General features: G+C 38.4%; 1 protein-coding gene across 2 annotated transcripts in view; it reads right to left on the bottom strand.

The window, feature by feature from the left end:
• Positions 1 to 6,271: 6,271 nt before the first annotated feature.
• Positions 6,272 to 22,874, bottom strand: part of FBXO9 (F-box protein 9) — a 33,956-nt gene continuing 17,353 nt past the window's right edge. The window contains exons 6-11 of one of the 2 annotated variants that reach the window (XM_058432359.1): positions 13,431 to 13,549; positions 13,157 to 13,247; positions 12,422 to 12,517; positions 12,003 to 12,096; positions 10,320 to 10,471; positions 6,272 to 8,254 (exon numbers count right to left, since the gene is read on the bottom strand). In XM_058432359.1, coding sequence (XP_058288342.1) covers positions 8,146 to 8,254; positions 10,320 to 10,471; positions 12,003 to 12,096; positions 12,422 to 12,517; positions 13,157 to 13,247; positions 13,431 to 13,549 — 661 coding nt within the window. In that variant the 3' untranslated portion in view covers positions 6,272 to 8,145. Of the gene's footprint in view, positions 8,255 to 10,319; positions 10,472 to 12,002; positions 12,097 to 12,421; positions 13,248 to 13,430; positions 13,550 to 22,874 lie in introns of those variants that run through there. The other variant, XM_058432360.1, reaches the window with a different exon arrangement.

The raw sequence follows: 22,874 nt of genomic DNA, 5'->3' as shown, positions 1-22,874 counted from the left end.
CCAGGCCTGGAGGAAATTAGCTAGTCATTAAAGAAATCAGATGGAAATAAAGAACAGATCATAAGAAAAGTAGAAACTGTTATCTGATATGGATTCACTTTTTTAAGCTGTTGGGAATTCCTGGTACCAAAGCCTCTGTTAGCCAAATGCAGAAGTCAGTGGGCATTCTGAGGGACTTCAGAATCCACTGCAGGGCAACAGATACATTGGACCCTTCTGCAAAGTGGTTTTCCTGGTAAAATTAAGGAAATTAGTGAGGTCTAATTGTCCCTCTACTTGTCATACACTGGGAAACGCTGCTGGAATTTTCTTCTCTTCTATAGAGGAAGAAAAACAGCCAGAAAAGAATGGATAACCTTCATTCTGAGTTACATCTGACAAAAAGCCGAATGTAGGGCACTGGCCATGCCTTGTATATAGAGTGACCATCCAACCCAGTTCGCGCAGGAGCCTCCTGATTTATGCTTGCTGTTCCAGTGCAATTACAAAAAAAACACTACTCTTTCCTCTAAAAAGTGTCCTGATTTTGACAATAAATTGACTATTTGATCACCCTACTTATATAGCAGGTTTCAACTTACTGCTCCTTTGGCCTGAATACAATAAATTGGGCTGGATGTATTTCCAGGACTTGAGGAAAAGTTAGTCCGCACAGAAAAGCCATTTCAGCAAAAGAAGCCTGTGTTGCTTATGCAAACTCCACACTATCCTTCTTTAATCTACCATACACACACATGCACACTATGTCCAGAATTGGCCAGCATTCTTAGGATAGCCTTGCACAGTTTTCTGAATCTCAATTCTGCTGCTAGATATTTACTGGATTCATAAGAAGAAGGTGCAAATATGGAAGCCTTGAGTGGATTTAACAGTGATCCCCCAAACACTCTGCACTGAGCATTAGACCACAGCAAGAGGGGCTGTGGGCCTCTCAAGAGAGTCACATATCAGGCCACTTGCTTGTCAAATGGAGACAGGTTGGCCCCTCTTCTGGCTCTCAACAACCCCAACCTCAGATACTAATCCCAGGATCCCTTTCCTATTCATTCCAAATCAGGATATTCAATTTCCTCATGCAGCCAGGACAAACTGGCCAGATTAAAAAAAAAAAAAAATGGCCAAGAAAACTGAGATTTCTGGACTACTTGCTGAAGAGTTGGCATGGCAGGAGTTAGGGCACTGTCACCAATATGGCATTTCTGTTTGAATATACACCTTAAATCTTAGATCCTGTCACTTGCAGCTTTGAAGGTCAGTCAGAAAGATCTGGGGTGCTCCTATTTTCTTGTGAATGTGAAAATCAGCTCCCCCTAACACTATGAAGAATAAGAGCAAAAACAAAAAGGCTGGGACAAGAGTGTCACCTAGTGACAAAGGCACGCTTTTGTTCATTTCTTCCAATAGAGCATCAAGAGCCCATGAAATGTGTCCAGTGCTTTATAGGGATCCTTTTATCTCATGTTCACAACAGAGAGGTGCTTTGGAATCAAAGATTTAAAAGAAATGGGTCCTGTCCTCAACCCACAGTTTGACGGAGGGCATTTGCATGTAAAAACAGAATTAACATGGAGTGTGATAACTGCTGGGGTAGAGGCAATGTGGAATAATTTGGAGACAGACAAGGGACACCTTCTGGTGGAATCAGGAAAAGTATACATAGGTACTGAGCCTAACAATTAATTGAGTATTAGCTCCCTGCTCGGCTTACCTATCCCTATGCCAATTACACAAGGAGAGAAACTGTGAGGTTGAACTTGACACACACCATCCATTGACTCTCTTTCTTATGATGCACCCCTTGGTTGATGGCTGCGCTGTGCGTTACAGTAGTCACTGGTCACATGTGACTATGAGTACTTGGAACATGGCTAAGCCAGTAGAAGTGTGCTGGAAGTGTAAATTACACTCCAGATTCCAACGATTTAGAATTTTTTAAAGTGTAAAAAAATCCCATTAGTAATTTTTATATTGAGTACATGTCAAAATGATACTGTTTTGGATAGTACTGGATTAAAATAAATTATTAAAATTAACTTCACCTTTTTAATAAAAAATGGCTCTGGAAACTTAAAAATTACATATGTGGTTCAAATTATATTTCTAGTGGGCAGCGCTGGTCTAAGCTCCAGTGGGAATTGTAACCTATTGGAGTTTTGATGTTATTTCTTTAGAACTGGACTCTACTTCTGGCTCTGGCTATGAGAAAGCATTCTGGAGTTAGCCTTGCTCCACTACTCAGTAACCAGGATGAGCTTGAGCTTGACAAGTTTATTTAGACTCTCTTCACCTGAAATTTCTTATTTATGAAATAGAAACAGTAATACCTGTGTGTTGTGAGCACAGATGAGATAATCCATATAAAAGAAGGCCTTCTGCCCCATACTTAACACGTAATCTCTCAACGTTTTTAAACAACTTTATTATTACTTGCATATAATTTCTTTCTCAACGTTTTTAAACAACTTTATTATTACTTGCATATAATTTCTTTCTTTCTTTTGAAAATAGGGCTTATACTTAACACATAATCTCTCAACGTTTTTAAACAACTTTATTATTACTTGCATACAATTTCTTTCTTTCTTTTGAAAATAGGGCTTACTCTGTCACCCAGGCTAGAGTGTAGTGGCGTGATCTTGGCTCGCTGCAGCCTCCACTTCTCGGGCTCCTGAATAGCTGGGACTCCAGGCACATACCACCATGCCTGGGCCAATTTTGTTTTTATTTTTTCTAGAGATGAGGTCTATGTTGCCCAGGTTGAACATGTAAGTTCTTGATTCTCTGCATTTTTAAGTTAACAAATAATGGTACATATTTGTGGAGTACAATGTGATGTTTTGATACATGTACACATTGCAAAATGAGCAAATCAGACTAATTAATGTATCTATCACCTCATATACTTATCCTTTCTTTGTGGTGAGAACATTTAAAATATACTCTTTTGGCCATTTAAACATATGCATTGTTAATAACTACAGTGACCATGTTATGCCATAGATCACTAGAATGTATTCCTCCTAGCTGAAACTTTACATACCCTTGGACTAATATCTCTGCTTTCCCCATCCACCCTTCCCTCCAGCCCCTGGTAACCACCACTCTACTCTCTTCTATCAGTTTGACTTTTTTAGATTTTACAAATAAGTAAGATCATGCAGTAACATCTAAGTTCTTAATAAACATTAAGACTAGAATTTACTGAGTGCTTACAACGGCCAGGCCCTCTGCATGAATACACGCCTTTAATTTGTGAGGGTCCTGGTTACACCACCTGAGGCAAACAACTTCACCCTTCATGAGCCCCCATTTCCTCACCTCCACATGGGGATAGTTGGTCAATAAGTGACTTCTAGGGAAACTTCCAGCTTTGACATTCTGTGTCATCTGACATTTAAAAATATTTCACTATCACGTATGTATTATTCAAGGGCTCTGACTTCCAATGTTTTCTAATAGTATTTTGTTCTGGTTTCTTCTTCCATGTCTCTGAAGAAATAGAATTTTGTTTTTCAGATTTCTTCTACTACCTGCATTTTTTGATTTCCATCATGTCCCCTTTCTCTGCTTATTTAAAAAGTCTGATTCTCTGTCACTCATTTAGACTTTCTCTTCAAATACCTGGTGTTCCTTGCTTGTCCATTGATAGCCAAGAAAGAGCCACTACGATGTTAACTAGAAACTACGTGGGTAGGTGGTACTTGCTGACTGAGAGGCGTGGGAGAGGACCTATTCTGTTGATTCCTAAATGTCAGTATCCATAGGTCTTTTTTCGGGGGAAGGGGTCTTTTCCTAGAGGGGAAGCCTCCACTTTCCTGCCTGATGGTGTGAGCCTGACAATTTGAGTTCTGGGAGTTGGCTGGGGATCCTTCCCGCAGGGTCTTGCTGTTTCCATGTGGTGCTTTACCTTCCGTGGGAGGCCAGTTGAGTTGATTTGCAATTTTTAGCTTCCCCTGCTTCTGGCTGAGGTCTCAGATCTCTCTGGAACAGCAACAGTTATAATACATATAATGGCTGCTGTTTACTGAGCACCAACTCCATCAGGCATTGTCCTATGCAATTAACGTGGAGTGTTATCTGTTACTCCTTTCAACTCTGTGGGTAGGTACTATGATAATATTTCCTCTAATTTATTCTGACATGGAGAGTTAACTAACCTGCTCAAACTCAGTCATGGATCTGGCACTTCAACACAGAACCCATGCTTAATACCACTTTACCACTTGCCCACCTGCTTTCTATTTTCCAAATTCTAACCTGTCTTGTCTGCTTTCAGCACCTTTCCTGTTCTCCCTGTCCTGAAGGACTTAAGTCTTTTCTTTTTTTCCTTTTATTTTGAAAGACGGAGGTCTCCCTATGTTACCCTCAGACTCCCTATGTTGCCCTAACTCAAGTGATCCCCTGGCCTCAGCCTCCCAAAGTGCTGGGATTACAGGCATGAGCCACTGCACCCAACCCTATTTCTTTACTACTATTTTAGTGGAGTTTCAGGAGACAGTGGAGATAAATGTGCAGGTGTTGTTCACTATACATAACCAAAGACTGAAATCACTTTTTGGATGTGGAGGCTATCATGACTGGTCACAGTGACCAATGGATGGTCAATGGATGGTCACTGTGAAACTGGGATCCCACTGCATTGCCTTGGCTTCTGTTTCTGCTCTGACTGCAATTGGATTCTCTGTAGCCAGAGAAGCCTTGCAAGCCTTAGCCCATACATGTCATGGTTGCCAACTTACCTAGAGCTGTTGCTGACACTCAGCATCCATCACTGGGGAAATGATTGGCCAGGTTTTAAGATCCAGAGCATGGAAGCATCAGATAAAGGAGACAGAACTGGAAGTGTTTCACTGTATGACTGAAAAATCACACATACATGTGGAAGGCCAGGATGATTAAAATCAAAAAGTGAATAATGGGTGAGGTGACTATAGGTGATTTACATTTTCTTCTGTCTGCTCATCTATTTTCCAGCTTTTCTACAGTGTATACATTATTTACCAAAAATGTATATTTTAAGATATTTTAAAATGTTCACTCTTTGATTCAGTCATTCTACTTCTTAGAAACATCTTAAGGTAATAATTCAAGAAATATGCAAAGATTTAGCCACAGGAATGTTTATTCCAAAAACGTTTACACTAGCATTAAATTAGAAAACCAAAATGCATAAAGAGGAGTATAAAGTTGGACTCTAAAGTCATTAAAAATATTTAACAAAATGCTTACAGGGCATTCTTATGTGGGGAGAGAAAGCTTACAAAGCATTATGTACAATATAATCCCATTTTTAATAGATGCACAGAATAATCAAAAGATAAATACCATAGGTTGAGAGTGGTTAGTATAGGGCCTGGGATTGAGGATTCAAGGCTAACGCTTTTCCCTGGGGGCTGGGGGTGTAACTGAAGTCTACACCCCCCAGCCCCCATGGGCCCCAAGCACTCTTACCTGGCCCTCTGCTAAGGGGTAGGAAGGGGGCTGGGAGGAAAATGCAAGACAGGAGGAGGCGATTAAACATGATGGTGCTCAGGCCAGATTCCCTCTGAGGATATCTCCTGAACACAGTTCCAGCACAATCTGAAATGTAATTTCTGTAAAATGCTTTCTTTGTTTTTAAAAAGTTAATCCAGATACTGCTGTCAGCTTTCCATAGTACTGGTTTCTGTAATGTCCTAATAGAGCAAAGGAAGGACACTCCTGAAGTTAAAAAGTTTCTATAGCAGGATTTGCAGAGACCAGAAGAAAAAGGTTACATAGCAAAAATTTTCTTCTGGTTATCTTTGGGTGTTTTTTTAAATTTTATTTTATCTGTATATTCTAATTTTCTCACAACAAATATATATTGCTTTTGTGTTTTAAAAAAAGACATTTTAAAAATATACAGAAAATGTAATCTGGAAAAAAGTTCCTTTTTCCAGTTCCAAGTTAAATAAGTGAAAGTCACTTTACTGCTTACAAAGAAATCTTTAAATTTGAACTTGGTATCCATCTGCAACAGATTATTCAATCTAGGGATGTTGCAGAACAACAGGGACTCCTCAAATCTCACTTTCCTTAGGAATATATTTTTCTAGCTATATCTGACTATGTCCTAATCATGTCCTATTTATTTGTATATCAGAAATAACAGTCATATCACGAAGAGCTACCTTATCTTAGGCAAGTTGCTTTTCTCCCTCTTTTCCAACTTGAAAAACACACTTCTCAGATTGCTACAAAAGGCCAACCTAAGAACTCTTTTTTTTTTTTTTTTTTTTTTTTTTTTTTTTTTTTTTTTTGTTGAGACAGGGTCTTGCTCCCTCACCCAGGCTGGGGCACAGTGGTGCAATCTTGGCTCACTGTAGCCTCAACCTCCTGGCTAAGTGATCCTCCTGCCTTAGCCTCCCAACTAGCTGGGACCACAGGTGTGTACCACCATGCTTATTTTTTTATTTTTTAGAAGAGATGAGGTCTTGCTATGTGGTCTAGGCTGGTCTCAAACTCCTGACCTCAAGCAATCCTCCTGCCTTGGCCTCCCAAAGTGTTGGGATTATAGGTGTGAGTCACCACACCTGGCCAACTCTGTCCCTTCTGTATGCACACTTGATGTATGGTTTTCACCTTTAACATAACATGTACTATCATTATTATTTTTTTGAGATAGGGTCTCACTGTGTCACCCAGGCTGGAGTGCAATGGCACAATCTTGGCTCACTGCAACTTCCACTTCCCGGGCTCAGGCAATTCTCCTGCCTCAGCCTCCCAAGTAGCTGTGACTACAGGTGTGCCCCACTGTACTTGGCTAATTTTTTTTTCTTTTTTTTTGTACAGACAGTGTTTCGCCACGTTGCTCAGGCTGGTCTTGGACTCCTGAGCTCAGGTGATCTGCCTGTCTCAGCCTCCCAAAGTGCTGGGATTACAGGCATGAGCCACCACGCCTGGTCTGTATGTGCTTTTTAAAAAGCCTATCCCATACTGAATTGTGGGAACCTATGAAGTGTCTCTTAATGTAATTAAAAGTAACAGTGGCTACAGATACTGATTTCTGAAAGTACATGAGAATTTGTCTCTAACTATGGTTGAAACAACCAAACCAACTCTGAATCAGGTAGCGGCCTACCAGACACAAACTCTGAAATTAAACACTAACAGGACTGTTACTGGGCAGGGGGACTCCTTTGAGTAAAAAGGTAACATACAGTTTTCCTAGGTGGCTGGTGCTCTCCCCCAGCTTTCATACTGGAACAAGAGTTAGGCTCAGGTTTACATGATCCTCTACTATTCTTTTGTGAAGAATGACAACTGAGTCAGTTGGTTGAGCTTGAAGTGTTCCAGTCCTAAGGGATTCACTCTTACTTAATGTCATATATTGGTAAGGTGCCTACATGAGGTCAGTGTTTGTGGCAACATATAAAGACCAATGATGAAATGAGGAAATTATTTTTTTTTCTTTTAGTAAGAGATGAGGTCTTGCTATGTTGCCCATGCTGGACTCAAACTCCCAGACTCAAAATCCTGGGCTTAAGCTATTCTCCTGCATCAGCCTCCCAAATAGCTGGGACTACAGGTGCATGCCACCACACCCAGCTAGAGGCAATGATTCTTAAAGTCTCCGCTGGCTATCTAGGACTCTTATTAAATATCCTGTTATTTTAAAAAGGCCATCCAAATATATTTTCTTGAAAGAAACATTTATTTATGATCTTTATTGGTGAAATAATTTCAAACAAATCCAGAACAGGTTCTCACACTTTGAGCCTTTAGTGCAAAAACATTATGCCATGCGGGAAATAAAATGCTTATCCAGTGGAGCGCTCCCCTGACGCATTTAAATATTAGGATGCTCAAGCAGAAGACGATTTATGTGACAGAAATCTGCTCATAAATCTGCTGGAAAAAGGGCATGATAAACCTCATATTAAGGTTTCTCACAACATAAATATGCTTAAGCAACTTAATTCCAACTTAATTTCAAAACTCCCCAAGAATCAACTATCCCTTTAAATAAAAAAAATAATCAATTTATATTCTTCTTAAAAGAACTCCAACAATTTAAAATAAGTTCCAATTCCATATATATATATATACATTTATAACTTAGGTGCTCTTTTGCGCTATATACTTTAATTCATGCAAAAGTGATACAGGACTGGACTTGAGGCTCTACAGAGGCCTTTCTGAGAAAGCTGTGTAGCTCCTTACTCTGGCGAAGAACAAGGGGGTGTACATCTTGTCAATCTCAAAAGCACTGACTGCAGTCTCACCAGTTGATCTGTAAAAAAAAAAAAAAAAAAAACACAAAATTACTAGCATGAGGAAATTTCAACTGATTTAAAATCCTTGTGTGTTTGGGGAAGGTTATTCTATGCTTAGCCTTTTTTATTTTTAATTCATCTTAGGAAATTCTATATAATATAGGCATATTGTAGAAAACTCGAAAAATTTAGAAATGTGTACAGAAACATCACTCATAATTCCAACACCCAGATAAAGCCATATGAAGGATATTTCCTAGTGTTTCTTCAGATCAAACTTAGTAATTCTGTTTTTTATTTCATTTAATTATTTGTATTTTCCCACATCACTACTTTTCAGAAACCATTTTTAGTGGCAGGATGATATTTCACTGTCTGCTTGTACCACAGTTTACTTAATTGGAGATTTAGGTTGCGTCTACTATTTCTCAATTAAAAATTATGTGATTTTGATGTCCTTCAGAGATTCCTAAGGTAGAATTTTTAAGTCAGAAGCTATAGACATTAGGTTCTTGTTAAAATGTTTCAGAAAGAATTATATTCCTAGAATAGAATTTGACTATTTAATAACTGCATGATCAATGCATAATTATAGGCAGGGAGGAGGGAAAGTAGGTGGTAAGTTATGCTACCACTGAGAGAGAGAAACGAAAGCAGAGAATCCAAGTGATTTTATAAATATTACAAGGAAGTCAATGTGATAATTAGCAGCTACAAATAATGCCTATGGTAATGTCTTTTTTTCTCCTAAATAAACAATGTTTTTCTAATGGGTCAAGTATAAACTATAACCATCCATCGTTCATTTGCTTGGTTCTACTTCAGGGTTTGGTTCCTTTTTTTCTTTTCGATACAAGGTCTTGCTCTATCACCCAGGCTGGAGTACAGTAGTATGATCATAGCTCACTGCAGCCTTGAACTCCCGGGCTCAAATGATCTTCCCACCTCAACCTCCAAATTAGCTGGGACTTCAAGGTGCATACCACCATGCCCGGCAAATATTTTTATTTTTTGTAGAGATGGGGTCACCCAATTTTGCCCAGGCTGGTCTCAAACTCTTGGCCTCAAGTGATCCTCTTGCCTTGGCCTCCCAAAGTCCTGGGATTACAGGCATGAGCCTTTACACCTGCTCAGGTTTGTTTCTTTGAAAAGTAGAAAAAAAAATTCCACAGCATTACAGAGAGAAGCAAAAAGGAGATATAGCAGAATTGGTAGGCAAGAAAAATGTTCTGTTGTCAGGACCTTCCAAATGAGCAGGGAAAAGTTATTTGTCAAGTGGAAATGTGACAGTTTTCAACAATGTGGTAAAGGTTGCAAAGAGGCTAATGGAAACTGACCTCAAAACTTCTCTCTCAGAATTTTAGATTCAAGCAGAACGAAGAGCCTTCAGTCACGTACCAATATTCTTTCAAATCGAACAAGAGCTAACCTTAATTGCCACAGGACTTGATATTTCACTTCCCTGGTTCCTTTTTAAGTTTTATGTATTTCTGTATGGCTCCTTTCTCATACCTCCCCTCTCAGTTCACTGATTATGATGTACAGGTAAACGGTACTGCATAGAACAGAGTTTTAAATAGGCATCATCTAACAGATTTGGCTTTGGAATACCTGTGATCTTATTTTTTTAGTAGACTTACTTTCCTAACTACAATTTTATTAAATCAGTGTATAATCCCTGAGGATAAAACAAATGGAAATAAAGCAAAAAACGGTAACTGAACTGTGGGAAAAGAAAAATGATCTGGTATTTTAAAATGGCTTTACGTCATGCATGGACAGCTCACAGCTGACCAAGTACCATTCTTCCCATGGAATGCTACTTTCATTTCCAAAGTGGTGGCACCAATTCACATTCCAATGGGCACTATATGAGTGTTCCAGATGCTCTGCTTCCTCAAGCATGCTTAGTCTTTTTCGTTTGGGCCATTTTCTTGGTTTGTAGTAGTTTGTAGTAGTACTGGTTTTAATTTGTAATGTAGTGTTAACTCTGAGAAATTAGAAACATAGCTGGAATTCCTAAGCTGGATATGAAGTATACATTTATGGTGTAATCTTGTTATTTTTATTGCATTCACCTACTTGTAAGTAATGTGACAAGAATGATGTATCCAGATGAGTTTGTTGAACCTCTGGTGGCCACTGGAACATAGCTGTAGCCCCACATGAAAACTCTGATCTGCTTCTTGTACAGGGACACGACGAAAATATCTGTATTTATAGTCAAGTGGTTTCTGCAAAAGAAAAGATGCATAAGCTATAATGAAACCTTACCTCACTTCTATGTTTATAGAAATATTATGCAACAGTGACACTAAAAGTAACATAATATTTGCACGCAGTAAAGAGTTGTTTTGAATATCACAAGAATGTATGAGTGCTTTAAAAACTGTTAAATACTCTAAAAATATCAGGTTTTTCCCCATCATCATCATCATCTCAGTTAATCATCACAATAACCTCATGTGTTAAATATGATTGCATTATTTCTATTTACTAGCTAAAAAAATGAAGATCCAGGGAGGTAAAACTACTATGTAACCAACATTACATAGATGGGATGTAAAATTATTATCTCCTACCTCTAAGCCTAGTATTTCCTTCTACTGGAAAACACTTGGACATTTTTTAAGAGGGAAAGTGATAAATTGGTGAAGGATGCTGAAAAAGCACAGAGTATAACTTATCTTTTGCAATAACAGTAAAATGAATGAGCAAACAGCTGTGACAAGGTTCATTAGAATTACACTTCTGCAAATACTGCTGCTAAAAACAAAAAAATGTAAACACTATGAATGTTTCATCATATTCTGAAGATAAAATTGACATTCTACGTGGGAGTTCCTAAACTCTTTTAATTAGATAAAACCTAAGCAACTAAGGCCTTCCAAATTCCCAATTTTGACCTCAGGAAACCTGCAGTCACAGTCAAAGCAACTCTGTCTGTCTCTCAGGCTGCTGCTGCCCAGGCTCCAGGAGCCCATCAGAGGGAAGAGGAGACGCCAGCAACAGGCGGCCACAAGGTGACAGGACTTGCAGATGAAACTCTGCCCTGTCTTGACATATGATGTTAGAGAAGGGGGGATTTCATACAAGAGAAATATCCTTTAAAAGCTGTAGTAATTATAAAGGCAACAAGTAAATATTAATATTTATTCCAAATACCATACAACTGGCTTCTTGGGTACATATAACAATTTTTAACCAGGATTGAAAACGTGCATATGGAGAAAGGTGAAAAAATTAGGCCACCAATCTGTTAAGAGAATTTAAAGCGCTCTAGAATGTAATAATGTCAGTAATCATATTTGCTGGGCATTTTTTTCCTTTTGTAAGAAGAGGAAGAAGAAAATTATCTGAAGTTAGGTTATTTCCAGTAGAAACTGAAGTTCTAACAATATCCTTATGGAAAGAATTATCTATATGAGCTAATATAGGAAGAAAAATCCCCTGTGATTCGACATGAGCAGAGCCAAAAACATATTCAGGTATAATTTTACTAGTTATTTCACAAGAGATTTCAGCTTTACATTTTCACATACAGAAAAACTATCTGGTAAAAAACAAAAAAGCTGATCCAATAAAAAATAACCACATTTTAGAAAACTCTCCAGCTTTCTTCAGTGATTGCTAGAAGTTAATATACATTTTATATAACAGTATAAATAATCAGACAGGGTTTTTTTGTTGTTGTTCTAATCGAGAATGCTTGGATGAATAGGCTATTAAGATAAGAAAACTATTAATTACACCTCGTATACTCACTTCTTCTTTTTTCTTAGTTATCACAGCAAATACTTTGGTCTGATTGTCTGTGTCTTGTGACAAGCGATAGTGACCCAGTAGAATTGCATCAGTCCTTAAAAAAAAAAACACAAATTGAATCTAAAGCAGTTATTAAGTGGATTTAAGTAATCTAAGAAGTAACAAATTACAACAGTGTTTACTCTTGCTTGAAAAGAATCAGCTAGGATTGAGTAAACCTCAATTCCAAGGCTCCAAAGACCTGCTGAAGTAGATTTTCTAAGGAAAAGCCCAGAAATTGGTATTTTTCCTAAGCCCCCGAATGATTGCTTTTAAAATCATCCAGTATTAAGTGAAGGAAGCACTGGGTTACTTTAACCTGCAAGCAACCATATAAAACATAGACTGGATGGAAAGCCATTTAAAAAAAAAAATACTACCTGGTATTCCTACTTCTTAAACGTGGAACAATGGACTGAGGCTCTTCAGGGGTTGTCAACATCATCACATGGCCATCAGAAAAGAATCTTATGTACCTATGTAATAACAAAAAGAAGACCAAAACACACCCCACACACAAAGTATAAAATATGTCCTTATCTATTAGTACCTATGCCTATTCATAGCTATGAAACCAACACTGAAATACCACGGGCTAAAGAACAACTAAAACATTAAAACAAATATGACTGACTACCTGTTAGTCCAGCAACAAAGAACCAAAGATATTTTATCTTCCTCAGGCGAAACTGTTGAACTTTTGAGTTTTACTCACTGAATAAAAGTCAAATATTGTTTTATTAAAGTTCTGTGCTTTTCCCAAAGCAATAATTTCAAACAAAGTGAGATCCACACACAATGGTTAACATGTCTATTTTTTTCTAAATGACAATAATATTTGGCAAGCAATAAAGTGGAATAAAAGCACAAGCTATTTGAAAAGGCAAATAAATACACCTAGAGCAAAAGACAAGGAGAAATCTAAAAGAGGCCAGAAGAAATTCTGTAATTTATATTAGCCTATTCTTTTTTAGTGCAATTTCTATATTGAGTACTAGATAAAAATACTGAGGGCCATTTTGCGGGTCAATCAAAAGCAACAAAGACCAGATGTCCATTTAACTAATACATGGAGAGAGAGAATTTTCCACTCACTCAGTGTACTACAGTTGTACCTGTAATATTCCACTTGGTGCCAGGCTCTATAGAAACCATCAAGAGACTGTTCCCCTTGACGAATATATGTGGTTTTACTGATATACACTCCTATGAAAATAATTTTAAAAAGTTAAAAGTTATAATATTCAGACATTTCCAGCATATTTACTGTGGTTTCCTTTAAACATGCTTACAGTACTCACGTTCATCACAGAAAATTTAAATGGCATATTTATCAAAATCAGCATTATAGATCAGTATTTCTGCTGAGTTCTACAGAATCCAACTTACCATCAAACCGAACACGAGGCCGTTCTAAAAACATCTCTCTCCAGGACGTGTATGGAACAAGTTTAATACAGCTTCTGCCCCAAACTTTCAAGCAAGCCAGACGCCATATTTCAGGGTCTCTAGGGAATAAAAGCACGATGTCAATAAAGATTAAGTCCCTATACATAGACATAAATATTTTTGCTATCAACCATCTTTTATTTAGCAAGTATTTGTTGAACACCTGGGAGGCACTGTTCTGAGGAGAAACTAATGGACAAGGCAAAGGCCCTACTCTTTTACTGTGGGAAAGCAAATTGAGAGGAAGCTTCTGGTAGTATGCTTAGTGCAAAAATCAACCAACAGACAAAGTAGAGTCAGCAGACAGAAATGATGGTGGTGAGGAAATAGATAGGGAGGCCAGGAAATGCCTCGCTGGGAAGGTGATCATAGTGATGGGGATAAGTATCTCAGGCAGCAGCCAGAGCATGTGCAAGGCCCTCAGGCAGAAGTGTGACTGGTGAGCTCACCCAAGAGCCAGCAGGAGCACACAGCTGTGGCAAAGTGGGCATTGTGCAGAGGGAACTATCATGAGGCAGTCGGGGTGGGTGAGGTGGCATCTTGTAGGAAGGAGTGGTTATTTACCTGAGATGGATGCCACTGGAGGGTTCTGAACACAATTTATGCTTTTATTTTAAAAGATCACTCTGGTGGTTTATGGAGAATATGCTCTAGTGGTATAAGAGTGGAAACAGGAAGACCAGGTAGGATGTCACTATGTAACCCAAACCAAACAGAACAGTGGCTGAGTCGGAAGGGTTGTTGCAGAAGTGGTAAAATGGTCAGACGGGAGATAAATTTTGAACGGAGCACCAACAGGACTTTGTTTAAAAAATTAGTGCAGGAGCTGGGCACGGTGGCTCATGCCTGTAATCCCAGCACTTCGGGAGGCCAAGGCAGGCAGATCACGAGGTCAGGAGGTCGAGACAAGCCTGGCCAACATAGCGAAACCCTGTCTCTATTAAAAATACAAAAATTAGCTGGTCATGGTGGCGGGTGCCTATAGTCCCAGCTACTCAGGAAGCCAAGGCAGGAGAATTGCTTGAACCTAGGAGACAGAGGTTGCAGCGAGCCAAGACTGCGCCACTACCCTCCAGCCTAGGGGACAGGGTAAGGCTCTGTCTCAAAAAAAAAAAAAAAAAAAAAGTGTGCAAAAAGCTAAGTAAAACATGTACTAAAAATTGACATGATTCTGCTATAACTAAAAATATTTCTAACTCCATCTCTAACTTAAAATATTCAGGGTTTGTTTTTGTTTTTTTTTTTAAAGTGATGAGGTCTCACTATGTTGTCCATGCTGGAGTGCAGAGACTATTCACAGGTATGATCCCACTACTGATCAGCATGGGAGTTTTGACCTGCTCCATTTCTAACCTGGGCCAGTTCACCCTTCTTTGAGTAATCTGGTGGTTCCCAGCTCCTTGGAGTTTACTACACTGATGCTGAACTTAATGTGGACACCCAGTCAGCATAGTGCACTAGAGCCCAGAACTCCTAGGCTCAAATAATCCTCCTGCCTTAACCTTTTGAACAGCTAGGACTACAGGCATGTGCACCACCACACCCAGCTAAGTGTTCAGTTTTAAAGATGCAAAAACTAGCCTGGGCAATATAGCAAGACCCTATCTCTTAAAAAAACTTTTTTTCTAATTAACCAGGCAAAAATACAAAATGAAAAAAAAAATTAACCAGGCATGGTGACACATGCCTGTAGTTCCAGTTACTCAGGAAGCTGAGGCAAGAGGGTGGCTTGAGGCCAGGAATTTGAGGCTGCAGTGAGCCATGATGGCGCCACTGCACTTCAGCCTGGGCAACAGAACAAGACCTTGTCTTGTTCATTCATTCATAAATAAGTAAATGAAGCAAAAACGACTTATATCAGTGTCAGATTGAAAAAGATAAGTCCTCTCAAATTTATGTTAAAATGTATATTTAAAATGTTTGCTTTTAAAGAATTACTTTTATGATGACACACGAAGTTTTATTCCTGAATATTTGCTTAACCAATTCTTTGTTTTTGTTTTTAGGCTAGGCAAATTAAGCAGTGGGAGTGGGGAAGGAACAAAGAAATCTGTAACTGGTTGTGATCAATTAGATGTAAACGACAACTGCACTCAGACCAGCCCAATTCTTTCTTTATAGTATTTTCTCACATACAATTACAAGTTAATGGAATAACTATGAAAGTTGTCAAAATCAAAATGAAATCACTAATGTGAAGAAAATCCTGACAGACCTGGGAAAGGCCATGAAAATAAGGTTCTCATGCTTGTATGCCTGATAACAAGAAAGACTGCAAAAAACACAACCCTGCACAAAGGCCATTAAACCTTATACAAAAAAATACTTCTACAAGGACATCTGCCCAGCAAACTGCCCGTGCAAACTTGAACTGGCATTACCCTTGTTAATGATCTTTGTAGCCAAAGATAATTATTTCCAAAACAATTATGTAATCCTTCTCATTTTTTCCTTTAAAAACCTGCCTGCCTTTACCTCCCTGAATAAGCACATGGTTTACTATGGCATGTGTGTTCCTATTGTGATTCTCTAATGCCAAATAACTTTTGGGCATTTGTTATTTAGGTGGTTTGTTATTTAGGCTGAAATATAGAAGTGTCAGAAGTGGGATCTGAAAAGATCATTACCTGAAGGAATCAGAGATTCTTGGAACCAGTGTGCAGTACTTACTTGAGTGCTCTGAGCACTCTACTTCCACAGCTTGCCTTTTCTGCCCTGGTGAATCTTCTTTCAGGCTGAGCCTCCTTCCTTTTGATAGAGGCTTCTTGATATCATTTGGGATCTGGTTTGGATAAGGTCAACTTAATAAAGGACCATACATCCCTTTTGAGATGATAAACTTTTTGTCTTTCCTGGTAAGTCCTTTCTGGTGTAAAGAAAAGTGTCTTTTTAGATTGGGTATTCTTGATTTCTACAGAATTTACATTCTGTTCACGTCTTCTGGTGAATTTACTTTTGATTTGGTCTGTGCATTCAGTTTAATATTTTGTTTGATCTGCATGCCTGGGCTAAAATATTTGTCAACGTTCTTATTTTGGTTTTTGATTTGGTTTGACTCTTTTCCCTTGCTTCTTCTGAAAATCTTCCACAAGCAAAAATAAAGATTCTGAATGGTGGGCACAAGATGGCTAATCAAAAACCACTAGGGCTGGTCGGTTGCGGTGGCTCACCTCTGTAATCCCAGCACTTTGGGAGGCCAAGGCGGGCGGATCACGAGGTCAAGAGATCAAGACCATCCTGGCTAACATGGTGAAACCCCATCTCTACTAAAAAATACAAAAAATTAGCCGGATGTGGTGGCGGGCGCCTGTAGTCCCAGCTACTGGGGAGGCTGATGCAGGAGAATGGCGTGAACCTGCGAGGCGGAGCTGGCAGTGAGCCAAGATCGCGCCACTGCACCTGCAGCCTGGGCAGCAGAGCGAGACTCTGTCTCGAAAAAAAAGAAAAAAAAAACCACTTGGGCTACAGAGGCTGAGGCAGGAGAATGGTGTGAACCCAGAGGCAGAGCTTGCAGTGAGCCGAGATCGCGCCACTGAACTCCAGCCTAGGCAACAGAGCGAGACTCTGTCTCAAAAAGAAAGAAAAGAAAAGAAAAGAAAAGAAAAGAAAAGAAAAGAAAAGAAAAAGAAAGAAAGAAAGAAAGGAAGGAAAGAAAGGAAGAAAGAGAAAGAAAAGAAAGAGAGAGAGAGAGAGAGAGAAAGAAAGAAAGAAAGAAAGAAAGAAAGAAAGAAAGAAAGAAAGAAAGAAAGAAAGAAAGAAAGAAAGAAAACAAACCACTAGGGCCAGGTGCAGTGGCTCACGCCTGTAATTCCTGCACTTTGGGAGACTGAGGTGGGCGGATCACCTGGGGTTGGGAGTTAGAGGCCAGGCCAGCCAAAATGGTGAAACCCTGTCTCTGCTAAAAATACAAAAATTAGCCAGGTGTGGTGGTGCATGCCTGTAATCTCAGCTACTCGGGAGACTGAGGCAGGAGAATCGCCTGAACCTGGAAGGCAGAGGTTGCAGTTAGCCAAGATCGTGCCACTGTACTGCAGCCTAGGCGACACAGTGAGACTGTCTCAAAAGAAAAAAAAAAAAAAAAGACAAATCACTAGGTCAGTCACCACCACCTAAAACACAGGTCTAAACTCCTGACTTTCTCTGACAGGATTTGCAGAATTTTCTTTCCTCTCGAGAGAGTAGTAAGAAACAGAATGGGATTCTCAAATGTTAAAATATGCCAGGTTTTCTGGGATTCCAGCTGACTACATCTTATAGCCTATTCTTGTGCACATTTTTAAACTGACAGGCAAAATTACATCAAGAAAAATTTACAGCTCAAATTATCATCATTCAAAAACCTGCAACTATAGAATATATGTAGTCTAAGTTCTCTATTTTTTTTTCTTCACACTTTGAATCTGCTGACTTTTCCATTCATGTTGAGATAAAACTCACTGCTTATGACATGTGAACCAAGATTAAATAAAGAAGAATTTTGTGTAATTTGAAAGTTATTTAAAGCTTATTTCAAAATATGGAATAAGAAACAAATCAGTAAGTAGGAGACAGAGATGTGAAGAAAGTTGCAAAGATATATTTTTGGTTAAAAAAAGGTGAAAAAGAGAAGAATTTTGTACAAAAAAGAATCTTGTATGGTAGATTTTTGTCCTAAAGTAAAATGACTGGTTAAGAAAGAGGAAGGTATACAACAGAGCAGAAAGTCCAAGCATGTCATCAATATAAGTTGTGATAAGGTTCATAAAAGATTTTGTGTGTGGTCAAGTTGGCTATAATTGAATTGTTTATAAGTCTTTCTAAAGATTGAGCTTTGCTATTAGAGATAACACTAACACAAAACTAAAAAACTTGGTCCTCTGTTAGAACAACGAGGTTTTCTTAAAGTATTAATTTGCTCTTAGTATTAATAAAACTGTAAGAGGTTTTGATTTTAAATTCTAAAATCTGTTGAACAGCCATCTGCAAAACTACAGTTTCTGTTTCTTCCTGGGATCTAATTAATTTCCCTAGTTCCAGGTTGGAAATGCTGTCTTTTTCACTCAGAATGGTAATTTCACTTCTCAAGGTAAAATTTTTCTCTCTGAAACTTCTCAGATTTATATCAGAAGTTCAACTTTTGCTGTACCCCTCCTGCACATGATTTGCAGGTCATACACCATTGCCTTCTGTTCTTTCTCCCCTTGAAAGAGTGTATCTTTTTGCTTGGCTAGGGTGATAACTCTCTCTTTCAACCTTTTTGTCAACTCCTCTTAATTTTTTCCCTCCAGTTCTAGCTCTGCTGTTAATAGCCTGACACTGAAATGTTTCTTTCTTTTTTTTTTTTTTTTGAGATAGGATCTCACTCTGTTATCTTGGCTGGAGTGCAGTGGCATGATCACGGTTTATTGTGGCCTTGAACTCCTGGGCTTGGGTGATCCTCCTGCCTCAGCCTCCTGAGTAGCTGGGACCACAGGTACACACACCACGTCCAACTAATTTTTCTATTTTATCACAGAGACGGGGTTTCGCCATGTTGTTCAGGCTGGTCTTGAACTCCTGGGTCCAACCCATCAATCCACATCAGCCTCCCAAAGTGCTAGGATTATAGGTGTGAGCCACTGCACCTGTGTTTTTTTTGTTTTTTTTTTTTTGAGACAGGGTCTCACTCCATCACTCAGGCTGGTGTGGTGTGATCATAGCTCACTGCAGCCAGGCTCCAGCCATCTTCCTGCCTTAGCCTCTCAAGTAGCTAGGCGTGCACCACCACACCCAGCTAATTTTTTTGCTTTTTTAGTAGAGATGTTGTCCAGGCTGGTCTTGAACTCCTGACCTCAAGCTATCCTCCTACCTTGGTCTCCCAAAGTGCTGGGAGTACAGGCATGAGTGACCATGTCCGGCCTGAAATGTTTAGTTTAAAGGTCTAGAAGAGCAATGTTTTCCTCCAATATAACTTGATTCTGTAATCTTGGCTTTATGTGATATCTGAATTATTCCATGTAACCAGGAAACTTCCTATGCTATTTAAGAGCCATGTATTCTCCTGCTCAAGTTACTAGTTTTCTTGTTTATATTCCTCTCTAATATACACATATAACCCTGGATACTTCCTGTCCCTAAGTAAATTCAAGTACCCTTTTTATCAGGTTTAACTTCCAAGTTATCTAAACAGGTTTCCCACAAGGAGAAGCAAATACCCTATGAAAGGTATTTCTTTATCTTTTTGACAACTGGCCTAAAAAAAAAAAATTTAATGTTTTATCAATATAACGCCTGTGTTTTCTTTATTAGGTTTTTGGTTACTTAGGAAAACTGAGCTTTAAAAAGATTAAGGCTTTTACATCCATGTAACTTTCTGCATTGCTTTTAAGATCTTTTGATTATCAGTATGGTTAAATGAGTAACTTCACAGTGGCCAGCAATTTTGTTTTGATCAAATGTTTTGAACCTTTGACATCTCTGGCAGGTTTCCCCAGAATCAAGATCCTAAATTAAGGCTTTCCGATCTAAAATTAACTTTGAGATTTTCTTTTCTTTTTTTTTTTTTGAGATGTAGTTTCACTCTTGTTGCTCAGGCTGGAGTGCAATGGTGCGATCTTAGCTCACCGCAACCTCTACCTACCAGGTTCAAGCAATTCTCCTGCCTCAGCCTCCCAAGTATCTGGGATTACAGGCATGAGCCACCACGCCCGGCTAGTTTTGTATTTTTAGTAGAGACGGGGTTTCTCCATGTTGGTCACGCTGGTCTCGAACTCCTGGCCTCAGGTAATCCACCCGACTCGTCCTCCCAAAGTGCTAGGATTACAGACGTGAGCCACCACACCCAGCCAACTTTGGAATTTTCTAGTTGGGCTCCTGGAAAGCCTCAAAGAACGTATCTCTCATCCTTTAGATATATCAAATGATTAACCTCACTTGGTAAATTGTATGGGAGGCACTGTTAAATAATAAGTATTAGATCTTCTTTCAGTTACATTTATGGGTATATTATTGATATAAATGTTCCAAAACTATGTAAACTCATAAAAATCTAGTATGCTGTTAGTTATAAATTTCTATTATGTCAAATATTTTCTAAAGTTATATTTGTATCGATGTTATTAATGTGAGTATTCTAAAGATTAGATGAAATTTATATAAAAGTCTGATAGTTCTGATGTGACACTGTCAGTCATGATTCTGGTTATCTTAAAATGCTACATGTACTAGAAATAATTAAATTTCCTCATCAACTGAGAACTTTCATCAGATTTTACAGGGCTATTCTAAGTTTTTGTCATCACAATTATTATTTTGAATTCTCTAAAAACATTTGCAATCAGCTACAGTCCAAAACTGCCGTTCATGGAAAAGACTCTAGCAGTACTCTTGAACAAAGATTTTTGGTAACTTTAAGATCAATGGACTAAATAAAAATTTCCAGAACTCTAATAAATTCATGGATTCGTAGAACTGCTAATAAAGATCAAGCATAATAAAAAATTACATAAAATTGATGTAAATGATGAAGAGAATGTCTTTATGACATTAGAAGACTTTTGTGAACAAAGGTGGAACCATTTGCTTTTTCTCCCTACTTGATTTCTCCAAAATTCAGAAAATATTCATATTATTTTTATTTATATAAGTTCAATAAAAATCTACTCTCTTTATATGAGGATACAATTAGAAACATTAGTTATATTACCAAGGCTTTGACTGAAAATGTCATATTTAAGAATGTGCATAAAACATCTGGCTTTAAGAGTTCTCAGCCTTATCGTGAGTAAAACCTGTCACTTCCTAGCAGGCCCAAGAACCTTAAGACCCTAAGTGAAGCCTAAAGTCTACCTCTCTTCGACTTCCTGGCCTCAAGAGATTTTTAAATCTGAAATTCCTATATGATCAATGTAGGAAAAAAAAATTTCTTAAAAAAAAAAACAATACACCTGTTGTTATCCACACGTACACTGGACTGTTTCATGAATTCTCCTAGTTTCCTCCAGGATTGGACTACAACACGCCAACTAAAAACAAAAGCTTCTGTTCGTAAAGCCTTATAAGCTGAAACTATTCAAATTTTAAGAAACAAGTCTCATGTCTGATATATGAGCCACACAACGATATCATGACCAGAGACATTCAAACATAAATCAGGAGGAGAAGCTGATGTTTTCTGTGAAAGCTGTAGACAGCTTTTTCCACGACATCAGAACCATATAAGACTTTTACCCCCACTTAATGCTACTTTTTTCACTTGACAGGATAATGGTGTAATTGAAATTTCATAATCAATAGCTTCTGCTGGTAACTTAACAGAACCTAACCCAAGAAATCCTTTAGTATTCATTGGTTAAAAAAGAAAATATCTGTGCTATTGCTAGTACTACATGCTGTACCTAGATAAATCCCTCTGATAAAGTTGAGACCCATGTACACAAAATAAGAAAACAGGTCGCATGATTACATGGTCTCACCTAATTCCCTGTGGTCACTGATCTACTCGATTTGTTGTTCTTAAGCCCAGGTTCATGGCTCAAAACCATTATGCAAATTGGAATTGTCATATTACTATTAACTTTGTATCTGTCACTTGTTAAATTTCTGCAGAAGTACCACACCTAACGATAATGCTGGCCCAGCATTTTGAGTAACAAAAGACTATGGAACAGACAAAAATCAAACTTAATAATGGAATCCAGGTAGACACAGCCTGAGAGTCATTCCCTTCAAATGTCCCTTCTTGCCCAAATGTGGCTTAGAAGGGTTTTGACACGGACTCCTAGTCGCTAATCATTCTTCCCAACATGGGATGAGACTAGAAACCAGGATTGGTCTATGCTGGTACTATGGGATGTCAAAACCTAACTACAGGATGACTGATCAGAGAAAGATGCTGATCAAAAGTGGAAAATGTGAAAGTTGTTAAAATAAAAATGGAGTCACTAATGTTAAGAAAACCCTGACAAAGAGAGCTGAGGAAGGTCATGAAGAGGTTCTCAGGCTTCTATGACTGGTTCACAAAAAAGACTATAAAAAACACAACTCTGCACAAAGGCCATCACAGCCTTATACAAAAAATATTTTTGCTGCAAGGACATCTGCCCAAGAAACTGTCTGTCCACTCTCAGACTGGTGTCACCCTTGTTACTGATCTTTGTAGTAAAGGATTAAGTATTTCAAAACAATTATGTAATCCTCATTTTTTCATTTAAAAACCTTTGTTTCCCTGAATAGTTTACTATGGCATGTGTATCCCCATTGCAATGTATTATTCTCAAATAAATGTCTTTTAGAGAGTCTCTCTGCTTATTATTTAGGTTGACATAACAGTGCTAGAGACTCTAGTGGCAATCCACTAGGTGTTTAATAGGTACTTGTTAAGTATACTAGCACACAGAATTGTGAAAGAGTCTTCAAAGAAATTCA

This window comes from Hylobates moloch, unplaced genomic scaffold (assembly GCF_009828535.3).
Source record: "Hylobates moloch isolate HMO894 unplaced genomic scaffold, HMol_V3 SCAFFOLD_20, whole genome shotgun sequence".
Taxonomy (NCBI): domain Eukaryota; kingdom Metazoa; phylum Chordata; class Mammalia; order Primates; family Hylobatidae; genus Hylobates; species Hylobates moloch.
This window is presented reverse-complemented; position numbering and strand designations above follow the sequence as displayed.